General features: G+C 41.2%; 1 protein-coding gene across 6 annotated transcripts in view; it reads left to right on the forward strand.

Annotated features, from left to right (window-relative positions):
• The window catches only part of TEX14 (testis expressed 14, intercellular bridge forming factor), a 115,092-nt gene that overhangs the window by 74,841 nt on the left and 27,645 nt on the right, over positions 1 to 12,606 (forward strand). For 5 of the 6 annotated variants that reach the window (XR_015244042.1, XM_086686848.1, XM_086686847.1 and 2 more), the window contains 7 exons: positions 632 to 822; positions 1,445 to 1,595; positions 3,169 to 4,085; positions 7,419 to 7,525; positions 9,829 to 9,917; positions 11,262 to 11,543; positions 12,409 to 12,509. Coding sequence is in view for 5 of the 6 variants with exons in the window: in XM_086686848.1 (XP_086542974.1) it covers positions 632 to 822; positions 1,445 to 1,595; positions 3,169 to 4,085; positions 7,419 to 7,525; positions 9,829 to 9,917; positions 11,262 to 11,543; positions 12,409 to 12,509 (1,838 nt within the window). In the remaining variant the exon portion in view is untranslated. The remainder of the gene's footprint in view (positions 1 to 631; positions 823 to 1,444; positions 1,596 to 3,168; positions 4,086 to 7,418; positions 7,526 to 9,828; positions 9,918 to 11,261; positions 11,544 to 12,408; positions 12,510 to 12,606) is intronic. The other variant, XM_086686846.1, reaches the window with a different exon arrangement.

The following is a 12,606-nucleotide window of genomic DNA, read 5'->3' on the forward strand; positions in this document are numbered from 1 at the left end:
GAAAAGACTGGCCTCTGAGAAATAAACTATGAAACCAAATACACCTAGAGTTCAATGTGTATATAAGCAGTGTCACCTGACAGATATGGAAGCCATGCAATCCTTCAAGACCCTAATGCTAAGGAAGTGATCACATATCTGAAGATAGAAGGAATCTTTCAGGAGAGGGCACACACACACACACACACACACACACACACACACACACACACACACAGTAAAACCACATTCACTGAGGAGGTAAGTGAGTGTTCCCTCTCATTTAGCAGTGTTTACAATCTGAGAGGCAAAACCACACCTTCCATGAGAGGAGTGCACTGAGCTGCCCATCCTGATGCCATGAAACATTTCCTGTGGTCTCCAGGTCTGCCAGCAGGGAGCCCACATGTACATAATTCTGACAGTACTTGTTCCTGTCTCCGTAGCAGGGATTTCCCTGGTAAATGGGTAAAGTGGTTTCTTGTCTATGACTGGTCATCCAGATAGTTTTTTCTATAAAGAGAAATTAATGTTTAAAGGGGTTGAGTGACTTAACTAAGGTTACCCCAATTACCCAATTTTACATGATTTCTTCTTTTTTTAAAACATGATTTCTTTATGTTACTTTTTCCTGTGACTTTTTCTTTACCAGATAACATACCCTGGAATGGCTTAGATGGCTCAGTTATTAAAGAAGCCATAGTCTTGGGAAATTATTTAGAAGCTGATGTAAGGCTTCCAAAACCTTATTATGATATTGTTAAGTCAGGCATCCAGGTCAAGCAGAAAGACCGAACTATGAACCTTCAAGATATCCGGTACATTTTGAAGAACGACTTAAAGGTAAGCTCTGAAGCTGTTAGGACTTTATTTCGGCTTACTCGTCACAGAGGCATAGGGGGTTAGAGATGAGGAAGAAGCTAGTTGAAAGAAGTTTTGGAAATCCTCATTTCATCATATCCTTTCTGTGCTCCCAAGAAAAGGAGCTGCTAGCTGCTTCACTTGGTTAGGGCAGCAGGAAATTGATGAGGAGGGCTGGAGAAGGTTGGCACATAGTAGAGGTATCCTGTAGGCACATAATGCTATTCAGTGACTGGAAGCTATTGTTACTGTTTAAAAAATAGTAGGGGTGCCTGGGTGGCTCAGTTGGTTGAACGTCTGACTCTTGATTTGGCTCAGGTCATGATCCCAGGGTCATGGGATAGAGCCCCATGTCGGGCTTCTTGCTGAACGGAGATTAAGATTCCCCCCCTGTCTCACCCTCTGCCCCTCACTCCTGCTCACGCTCTCTCTCTAAAATTAAAAAAATATATATTGGTAATAACAATGAATTAGCTAATTTGGATTACAGTCAGTCTACCCAACAGGAAGAAGAAGTTTATTTGATACCTAGACCTGCTTAAAAAATACTAGTGACATTCAGATAATTGCAAATATGTCCTTGATGATATTTCCCTTATTATAGGATTTTCTCGGAGCCCAGAGAACTCAGCCAACTGAGAGCCCCAAGATGCAGAGATATGAACTCCATCCTGATGTCAATGTTTGTCTAGGACTGATGTCAGAACATTTGAAAGAGACCCCTAACTTGGAAATAAAAGAGCTAAAGGAAACAGGTATGGCCTTAACCCACAGGTTAAGCATTAATTGACATGAATGGGTTCCAAGAGTTGCAGGCTACAACTAATCAACTCCTCCAGACTGTACACATCACTTATACTGGGAAAAGATTGATGCCTTCAAGAAAAATCAAGATCCTTGAAATTACTAAGTTAAATATTTTTGGCTACAGAACTAAGCAGTAACAGCCAGTTTATTTCTAGTATGATTATTCTTAGGCATTTATTTAATTGCTTCACAAATAAAAACGGTGATTTTTTTTAAAAGTTAATTTCATTTTGAGAGAGAGGGAAAGAGAGAATCTCAAGCAGGCAGAGCCCGACATAGGGCTCAATATTCTGAACTGTGAGATTATGACCTGAGCCAAAATCAAGAGTCAGATGCTTAACTGACTGAGCCAGCCAGGCATCCCCCAAAATGGTGATTTTTATATTTAAAACTATTATCTGCTCATTATAGAAAACTTGAAATCATACAAAGAAGAAAATTACTTATTTTAATTCTGCCACTTAGAAATAATTTGTTAATATTTTGGTGTTTCCCTCTAAGCTTTTCATATAGTTTTATAGCTTTGTTCGTACATTTAGAAATCTTAGGGGCACTTAGGTGGCTCAGTCGGTTGAGTGTCTGACTTCAGCTCAGGTCATGATCTTGCAGTCAGTGAGTTTGAGCCCCGCATTGGGCTCTATGCTGACAGCTCAGAGCTTGGAACCTGCTTTTGGATTCTGTCCCCTTCTCTTTCTGCTTCTTCCCCACTCGTGCTCTGTTCTGTCTCTCAAAAATGAATAAACGTTAAAAAAAAAAAAAAAGAAATCTTAGAATGCAGAGCTGAAAAGGACCTTGCAGTCATCTGGCTTAATATCCTCATATTCCAGATGAGAACACTAAAGTTGAGAGAGGTTATGGCTTGCTCAGGATTCCAGAACTTACTAGAGAGCTGGAATCCAGGCCAAGTGACCATTCTTTCTGCCTCTCTTTGGACAGGGCTGGAGGCCTCCAGAATGACCTCCAACAAGCTTTCATTACTTTGGCTCCTCCATCCCATTCTCTGCAAGCTGTATACCATCAACCAGAGGTGATGGGTGATCAGTTCTAGTGGTATTTTTTGAATTAATTATTCTTCCCATTATGTAGTGGCTTCTCGGGCAGTGTCTTGGCTACTTTTATCAGATGCTCACCAAGAGCATAACTTTGACATGAATATTCAAACTCCTGTGTGTGTAAAGAAAGCTATGAATTTAGTTTTTAAGATTCAGGGGCCTGTAATTTGCATGTCCTGATAGTTAGGCATGTTTTGAACACATTGTAACTTAAGCTTAGAACATTTTCCCCAGGGTTTGACCCCTCCCCAATTTTCTACCTCAACTCATGTCAAAATGGGAATTTTCATCTCTTAGAAATACTCCCTCACCTCCTGGGAGTGTATCTTGTAGTCTTCCACACCTGGGAAGGGAATGGGAAACTAAAAAGTTTCTTTCTCCATTCTCATATCGCTGGAGCAACATGCTAAGGCTGCTAAGTTGCTGCGTGTGATCACTTTAATCAGTTGCATGTTGCCACTCTTTCCAGCAGGCAGTCGGCTTCATTCACCCAGGCTTCATTCACCCACGGAGAAAGCAACACCAGATCCTCAGGTCCTAGATCCAGGTCTGATGGCCAAGGAGACTCAGAACCGAGATGCTGCTTCTCCTGCCTGCTCTGTGATGGAAGAGGACGCCAGGGGGCCCAGCCCAGGTCAGGCTAGCCTCTGCAGCTTCGAAATCAATGAAATCTACTCAGGCTGCCTGGACAGGGGAGATAACACGAAGGAGGAGCCCCCAGGAGCTGATTCATCTGTTGTGGGAGCTGGACCAAGCCAAGCAGATGAACTAAAGTCCATGGAAGAAGAGTTGGAAAAGATAGAGAGAGAAGCATGCTGTTTTTATGATGAGGACGAGAGCTCTTCAGAAGCTGACACAGAGCTCTCCTTTGAGGACTGGGATTGGCAAAATGGTTCTCTTAGTTCACCCAGCCTACCTGAGCTAGCCAGAGAAGCCAAGGGCAATGGGAGCAATAGGTGCATGACCGAGGAGTACATCAGTAAGTGTGTGCTGAATCTGAAGATTTCACAGACATTAATGTACCAGAATGCCGATTTGCTGAGGAATACTGAACAGAGAATTGATAAACTTGAGATGATACAAAAGGGGCAGGAGGAGTACAGGTCTTTGTGGGCTTCTTCAAGAGAGTTTACAAACATTTATGACTCACCTTCAGCCTTGGGCCCCCCAGCTTCCACCTATGTTCCACCTGTCATGCAGCTGCCGAGAGGCCAGCAGCTGGACACCAGTGGCAATTGCCAAACCCTGACAAGATCTTCCATGGTGAGAGACTTTCAAGGAGGACATTTTGGCAAAAGGTCCAGGAAAAGAAGTGACTGTGGCTGGAAACCTGTCATCCAAGTCTCTGAAGAAAGCACTGGGGATCAGTCAGAGAAGAGCCATCAGGTACAGCTAAGTGGGAGGCAGGGCAGCGTGAGCAGGATCTGGAACATGATTCAGCATAGCCCCTAATCCATGTGCAAGGACTAACCTAAATACAACCAACTCATAGTGGGGTCCTCTTGGCTTTGGGAAATAAGGCCTCTAGGATGGAATTCCAAGGTAGATACTCTTCATCTCTCATTCCAAACCCAACATACAGCCCATGTTCTTTGTAATCCATGCATCAGATTGAACTATTTGAAATTGCTGTCTTATAGGTGAAAATATTCAAGTATTGACAATTATACGTGGTTCAACTTACTAAATATGGTATCTTGGGCAGGTATTAATCCCCATTCTAAATTGTTTAGTCATTCATTTACTCACTCATTCAATAAACATTTATAGAGCCAGAGGCTATGCATTAGACTCTGGGATATGATGATGCATGAGCCACAGAGTCTACCTATGAGTAGCCCCAGTATGGGACAGATGGACCTGGTCATCAAAGAAGACACCTCAAAGGAGGTGAGAAGATACCATGGGAGCTGGCTTGGCAGGTGTAGCTTGAGGCTTAGTGAGGTTGTAGCTCTTCCATGAGCTCCTTAAGGACAGGGTCTGTGTCTTACTCATTCTGTGTCCTAGCAAGGGTGCCTGGCACATAGTAGGTACTTGGCAAATGGTCACTGAGGGAATGAATAAATGAATGAGTCTGAACAAGTTCACACATGGAATGCTGGCTGCCTCTTGAACCAGGATTTTAGAGATGGATCAACCCCATCATTTTACAGAGTATGAAGCTCAAGTTCAGTGCCTTAAACTTCCTAATGTCCAGGTGTTACAGAGGTGGGGTTGAGGTAGGAGAGGTCAGCCTCATTTAGAAGGAGGACTTTTTACTGAAATTATTTAGAATTGCTGGCCTGCAGTGATAAAAAGCTGGCCAGCTTTTAGTGGGTTTTATTATAGTTTAAAAATTCTCTACCTGTAGTACATCCTTTAATTGCCTGCACAGGGCAGACAGCTCCCCTCGCCACCCCCCCCCCCCCCCCCCCCTTACTACACTACTGCCAAGGCCCACAACTGATTAGGGGCAGAGTTCTTCACTCCTAGTTTAGTGTTCTTTCACTGTGCCCTGCTGAATGTCAGACTTCAGTCCTCACTTAAAACATTTGCAAAAGTGTTGGCATTTTTTTTTTTGTATAAAAAGAAGGCACAAAGAACTTAATTAGACTCTAATTTCTGTTTATATTGAAATTTCAAATTTATTAGAAAACAATTAGAAATAAGTTTTCTTGGGGCGCCTGGGTAGCTCAGTTTGTTGAGCATCCTACTGTTGGTTTTGTCTCAGGTCATGATCCCAGGGTCATGGGATTGAGCCCTCTGTCAGGCTCCATGCTGACCGTGGAGCCTACTTAAGATTCTCTTCTTGCTCTCTCTCTCTCTCTCTCTCTTTCTCTCACTCTCTCACTCCCTCTCTCCTCCCCTCCTTCTCTCTCCTACCCCCCCTCCCTCATCCACCTCCCCTGCCAGCCATCTCTCTCTCTCTCTGTCTCTCTCTCTCTCTCTCAAATAATAATAATAAAAAGGTTCCTTGTATGTTATGTTTTGGTTATTTATCACTATGTAATAACAGCAACAAAAACCCAAACTTCGTGGCTTAAAACAATAATTTATTTCTCACAATTCTGTGGGTCAGGAATATGACAGGGCTTACCTGGTGATTCTCTCTGTGTGGCATGGGCTGGGATCACTCTCTTGACTGTATTCAGCTGAAGGCTGGGATAGGCAAGAAGGTTCAAGGCCTCATTGACATGCCTGGTGCCTTGGCCTCCTCCAAGCAGCCCCTCTCTGCACTTGGCTTCTCATCATCCAATAAATAATCTCATCCAAGCTTCTCTACAGCATGGCAGCTGCCTTCCCAAGTGAAAGCTGAAACTGCTAAGCCTCTTTAAAAACTAGTCCCAGCCCTAGGACACTATTACTGCTGCTACTTTCTGTTGGTCAAAGCCGCAAGGCCAGCCCAGATTCAAGAGGAGGGAAATAGGTTCCAGCTATCTTGTGGCAGTGTGGACAACAAGGGAAGGAATTCATGGCAAGCCTCATATGACTATGGATATGACTAATACATATGACTATGGATAAAACAATTGTACCATATTGAATTTTTCTTTAAAAAATCTACCCTGCTTTTCTAGCATAATCAGGGAATAAGGCATTTCCATCTAAATGGATTTTTCAGTTAATTGAAATCCATTAATTTATCAGTTCTTAAATTTTTAATCATACTAAATGAAAACATTACAAACTTCCCATTATCCTAAATACCTATTTTGAATATATTCTAATCTTTCCTTGGTGACCATGACATTTTTCAGAACATCTGTTACTTGATGCTCCATGATAAAGTTGTTGCCCTTAGCCCCTGCTAAGGAATCTTCTCCCCCACACAGAGTCCTCTGGAGCTCATACTTTAGGGAGCTTATGATCATTTTTGTGCATCCTCTCACTTTTAGGCATCTTGATGTCATCCCAAAATACCACATTTGTTGTCTCAATTTGCCAAAGGTTAGGAAGTACAATGAACTAAGTTTGTTAAACTTGGAATGAGCAGATCCAAAATTCTTTCTTTGGGATAAAATATACAGTGTTTAATTTACCTTTTTTTTTTTTTTTTTTTTTTTTTTTTTTTTTTTTTAGATAACATGAGTGGGGGAGAAGGGCAGAGGGAGAGACAGACACAGAGAATCTTAAGCAGGCTCCGTGTGGAGCCTGAGGCAGGGCTGGATCTCACGACCCTGGGATCATGACCTGAGCTGAAATCAAGAGTCGGACACTCAACTGACTGAGCCATACAGGCGCCTGTGATTTAATTTACTTCTGTTTCCAAAGTATTGTAGCTTTTATTTTAGTGTGCTTTATTTTCATAGCATCCTCACTGGTGGACTCAGATAGATACTACATCCCAGTTTTATGGATGAGGAAACTGAAGCACAAGACTTTCTTAGGTTATTCTGAGTAAGGGTTTGACTAGAACCCAGGGCCCCGGTTTCCTGCCACAAAGCTTGCTGCCTCAATAATAATATAGGGGAAAGTTTTGGGATTTTTTTATGTCTCTTTTGTCTGCTTATTCTTCACTTGCTCCCAGTCTGTATTGGGTTCTTGGGGGCCAGCTTCTCTATGTAAAGACCTCCACGCAATATATGAGTTATTAGGTATGAAACATGAAAAGGGAAATCATCTTAGTAGGTTCAATTATTTCTGCACATTTAGCAAGAATGGCTTAAAAAATAGAATGTGAGAGTGAAGAGAAGAGGAATTCCTTCATCAAAGCACTGAAACAGGTCTACTCTTTTTAAGCTGCCAACTTTTAGTGGACCTGGAAAACAGGGCACAAGTGAACAATCGCAGCCCTCTCAAGGAGCCAAGCACAGTTTGGAAAGAAACAGGAGCCCAAATACCAGCAGGTGGGTTAACATTTTGTTCTTAGACTCTCATGTGACCCCAAAACCACTTAATGATCTTCATGTGTCTTGTCACAAAGAGACTGTGAGTGATGAAAAACAGTAACACAGAAACAGATCTTGGCAGGTTTTCTCCTTTGAATGAGTGGAAGGACCTATGTAATGGGAACTTGTAGGAGAAAACATCAAAGGTAAAGGACCTGGCAGGTTAATCAGACAGAATTCATCATTTATCAAAAGCAAAGCACCTTGCCTTTCCAAAGCTGCCAAAATGGTTTTTCTTATAAAAAGAGATGCCAGGTACCCCATTTGCCAGTGCTCCAGAAACCAAACTGTTTGGAAACCAGGGTTGTTCAAAATAAACATCCCTGACGTCGGAGCAGGTTGAACAATACAACTGTTAACCATGCAGCTTCTGATTTCCAGCCAAATCAATGAAATGAATTGGCTTCAGCACAAATCACAGGAAGGAGAGCATATGTGTACAGTGAGTTTTTAAGAACTTATGTAAAACATTTTATTTTGCATAGGGGCAAAACTATTAAAGGGCCGATTATTAAAGGGCCAATAAGTGTGTTTCAAGATAGACTAGTCCATCAATTTCAGTTTTTCTTTTCTGTGGTTAAATGATTTTAATCCATGGTTTTGAAGTCAGTTCTCCTGGAAAGAGGTAACTTTTTGTTTCTCTCCCAGTGTTGACTTGAGACTAGCAACAAGAGTTTGCTGTTCCTTTCATGTTGGTAAATGTGTTCACTAAGGGAGTATCAAGGAGAATACCCAGACATCTTAGTTCAGTGTATGTTACCTTTACAAAGAGAATTACCGGAGAACCAACTAACTGGCACCAAAGGGGTTAGAGCTCACATCATTGAGAGAAGCAGATGCGGTGACAGTATAGGCATTAGGTGGTAAATCAAAGCCCCTATTCACTGTGTTCCCCCCAAAACACAAAAAACAGACCAAAGAAAAGCTTGACATTTTGCTGCCAATCCACCTAGTCTTTTTATATCTTTTTTAGATATAAAATTATAATTACGTGTAAACATATATAGGTACTTTTATATCCTGATTTTTCCCCTTAACATTAGAACAAGAGCATTATCTCACATTATTGGAAAACCTTCTGTGAACTCATAATTGTTGGATTTCCCCCATTGTTGAATTTTAGGTTGTGTTATTTTTTTGTCCATTTTGAATAGGGCCACAGCGACTTGTCAGTGCAACTGTTTCTGCACTTTGGAATTATGTCCTTGATGGATTGCCAGAAGCAGAGTTACTAGGTGAAGGGTTTAAACATTTTAAAGATAACTTGATAGCTGCTGTCAGATTGCTCTTTAAAGAAGCCAATCAGATTTGACCTTTCTAATTCAGTCTCTCTGCTTTCTGGTCCAGCAGGGAAGTAGGGCATTCAGGATAACAAGGAATTCATATATATGCCACAAGTCACACATTTTCAAAGGGTTAGTTTAATAGATGATAAGATACATATATAATCATGGATGTGTAGAGGAAAAGAGATTCCTTTGTTTTTCAGATGAGGAAACCTTTGTACAGAGAGATTAAAGTGTGCCAAAGGCAGGCAGCTAATTAATGGTGGGTAGGGTCTGGAACTCAGTGAAACTAAGCTGAAGATCTCTGAATGTTCTTCAGGTTCCCTGGTGCCTTAAGACCATGCTTACAAATGTTAGTTATTGTGCTATCACTGATATGCAGGTGGGCCTGTTATAAAAGAATTCTGAACAAAGGGTAGGAACAGTTACTGAACCATCACCTGTGTTCTGTGGCATTGTTGGGGTCGGGGGCTCTGCAATAGCTCAGGGACTAGAAGTCTGTCTACTGAAACTGTGTTTCAATTGTGGGGTTTCTTCTACCTCTGAAAAATTTTCAAGAGTACTTTTAGAATCATGTAATCTGAATTTGGAAACTGAAAAAAACCTCAGAGGTCTTCTAGCCCAGTCCTTTCATTTCCTAGCCAGGGAAGGTCTAAAGAGTCTAGTGCCCGAACCAAGTTGACTCAGCTTAATAGTGTACTTTTCCCTGTGCCAAGCCACCTGAGGGGACCTCTGGTGTCATCCAGCCCTGGCCGGGCCTCTGCTAGGTAAGGAGTCTTGCTGTCAGAACGCTGGGGAGCCTGACACTCTCTGGTGGCAGGCAGGAGTCAGTGCAACCCCAGGAATGGCTCTGAGAGGAGAGGATGGTCCGGGTGGGCTGGAGCTGCAGGGCTCAGGGTTGTGTCAGGAACTTGAGCAAACTACTATATTTGTGTCTACCCTTTCCCCCCCCCCCCACCCCTTTATATAATTTAGGATCAGTGTGGAATCTGTGTCTTCTGAAATCTGTCATACAAAGTTAAGAAATAACGAAGATGATGGAGAGGTACACTTAAAATGGAAATGTGAGTAAAACATCCTAAGTTCTGTTGGGCAAAATGAAATTTAAAGTATATTTCTAACCTGCTTGTTATCTCTAAGTACACAGCCTGTATTGCACCAGCCTCCCACATTCTTTTCTACTGTTGGATCGTTCCAGTTTAAAAGCAAGGCTTTCTGGGGTGCCTGGGTGGCTCTGTTGGTTAAGTGTCTGACTCTTGATTTGGGCTCAGGTCATGATCTCACAGCTTGTGAGTTCAAGCCCTGTCAGGCTCCATGCTGACTTCTTAGGACTCTCTCTTTCCCTTTCTCTCTGCTTCTCTCCCTCTCTCTCTCTTTCTCTCTCTCTCAAAATAAATAAACTTAAAAAAATACATTAAAAAAATAAAAGCAAGGCCTTTCTGACTACAAATTACAGAAGGGAAATGCTTTTTTCTTTCTTCTTTCTTTTTTTACCATCTAGTCAGGAAAGATAACCTATGTCTTTTAACATTGTTTAAATGAACATATTTTGTGTTATTAGTCCAAAGAAAAGAGATTATCAAGTCCACCACTGTGTATACTGTTTTGTTCAGTGATTTTTTTTTCTGGAAAAAACTTTTTTCATTTCTAGACTTTATAGGAATATTTCCATTATATATATATATACTATATATATCACTATATATATATAGTATATACTATATATATCAGTATATAATACTGATGATTATAATACTAATATATATATACATATGTATATATACTGATGCATATTACATAACAACTATAGCAAAAACAGTACACGATATAGAAATTTAATATATAACATTCATTATTAAACAACATTCAGTGTCACTTGGATATACCTTGTGGGCATTTTCCTTTCGTATCAGTTTTATCTTTAAAAGGGTACGATGTCTATGTATTTTAATCCTAATGTTAAATGACATTAGCAAAAGTATAGAACATTTGGAATGAAGACACATGCACATAAGCACACACATATATACACACTCCCAAAATATGAACTCAGCATAGTCCAGAGAGGCTAGACAAACTCAAATAGAATCCTTTCCACTAGTTTCTACAGGCTGCAGATGTTATTTTCTTGTAAAATCTTCATAGCAGGAAGGTCTGTCTACAAGTTTTCTGCTACCTTCTACTCCAGAATTCAGAAATTAACTGAAGATTCTGTCCTTCCCTGTTATCACTTCTTTTCTCTCCTCCCCTTCGAACCAAAAAGCACAAGCTAAGGATGATGCAGTTCTAAAAAGGCAATTACTGTGATAATATGAACTTTAAAAGTATTTTGTAGCTCTTCAAGAAGCAAAAGCTTTTGTCTTCAATGTTCACAGTTATGTTTTAAATGCTACTTTCTCTCTGTCCAGTGGAGGTGAAAGAAATGGCAGAGAGAGCAGCCACCGGGCAGCTGGCAGTACCACCATGGCATCCTCAGAGTAGTGCGACTTTAGAGGATGAAGCTAAAGATGAGCCTGATTCCCTGCTGCAGCCCCCGCTTGGGGACCCTGAGAAAGTGGGTTGGCAGTGCACTGTAGAGTATCCCAGGGAAAATGATGAGTCAAGAGAAAATGGAAAATGTAACAAAATGGGTAACAGTGACTGTGACAGTGACCAGTATGGCAAACAGCCTGGACCTCAAAGCTTCAACAGTAAGTGCAGTTGGAGGAATTGGGATGGTTGAGCTCTATCAAGTTATTAGCTCTCAAATATAAGTAAGCATCCTGGAATATTTCCTTTGCTTGGTCTTCTCCCCTTTCCCATATATCTGGGATCCCTGAATTCCAGGGGAAAACAGCATACCCTTTTGATTCCATTGTCCTTCCTGTAGGTAAAGAAAATCCAGAAATTCGTGAGTTTTTCTGTTACTGGAGCAGACCATTTGCTCAAAGGGAGAAAAATAATCTGTATACCATGACCCTGTTGTTGGCTCTAACCTGGCAAGGAATTGAACCTTTTTTTTTTTTTTTACCTGAGTACAGTAGTAGATGGCCATTCCCTACTGCCCATTTCTTTGCATTTTCAGCCAGAAAAACTTCACTGGCTCCTAGAGATTCTGTGCTAGAGGAATCTAGAGACAAATGGCATTGACTGTCATCACTTTGTAGATTTGCAGGTTAAAACTGAAGGCTATGCATTTCTACCTGGTAATTTGCATGCAATCAGGGCATGGAATATTATTTCACAGTTGTTTACAAATCAAAGAAAGGTACATCTAAAATTTTCATTTATGTTAGGTAGAAAACCTACTGGCTTGAGGTCTTTTGGTATTTAGAATCTGTTCCTTATCAAGCATCCCCCTTGAATGGGTGGGCCAAAGGATTGATGATACAGGACCACGTGTTGGGGCCAGGCCAAACTTACAGTCTCCACTTTCTGGACTGAACCTGACATATGGGACATGGCCATCCTTGGCAGAATATTCACAGATCTCTTCTCTCCTGCCACTCCTCTTCCCTTCCATGCCATCTGAATATCATGGAATGACTATGGCCCTGGTTGTGTTATAATCATTAGGTATCAGGCACCTGCCTTCCAGCAAAAATGTGTATCCAGAGCATAGTGAAGTCTTTCAAGCAAGTTCTGACGCATCTGTGGTCATTGAGAAATCTTACAGTGTAAGTAATATGGCCTGCAGAACCAGGTTGAACCCAAGGACCTAATAAAGTAGAACTGAGTTGTTGTTATATATTATGACATTGAAATAATATCTAT

The sequence above is a fragment of the Puma concolor genome, chromosome E1 (assembly GCF_028749965.1).
Source record: "Puma concolor isolate L17-30 chromosome E1, mPumCon1.1.hap2, whole genome shotgun sequence".
Classification (NCBI taxonomy): Eukaryota; Metazoa; Chordata; class Mammalia; order Carnivora; family Felidae; genus Puma; species Puma concolor.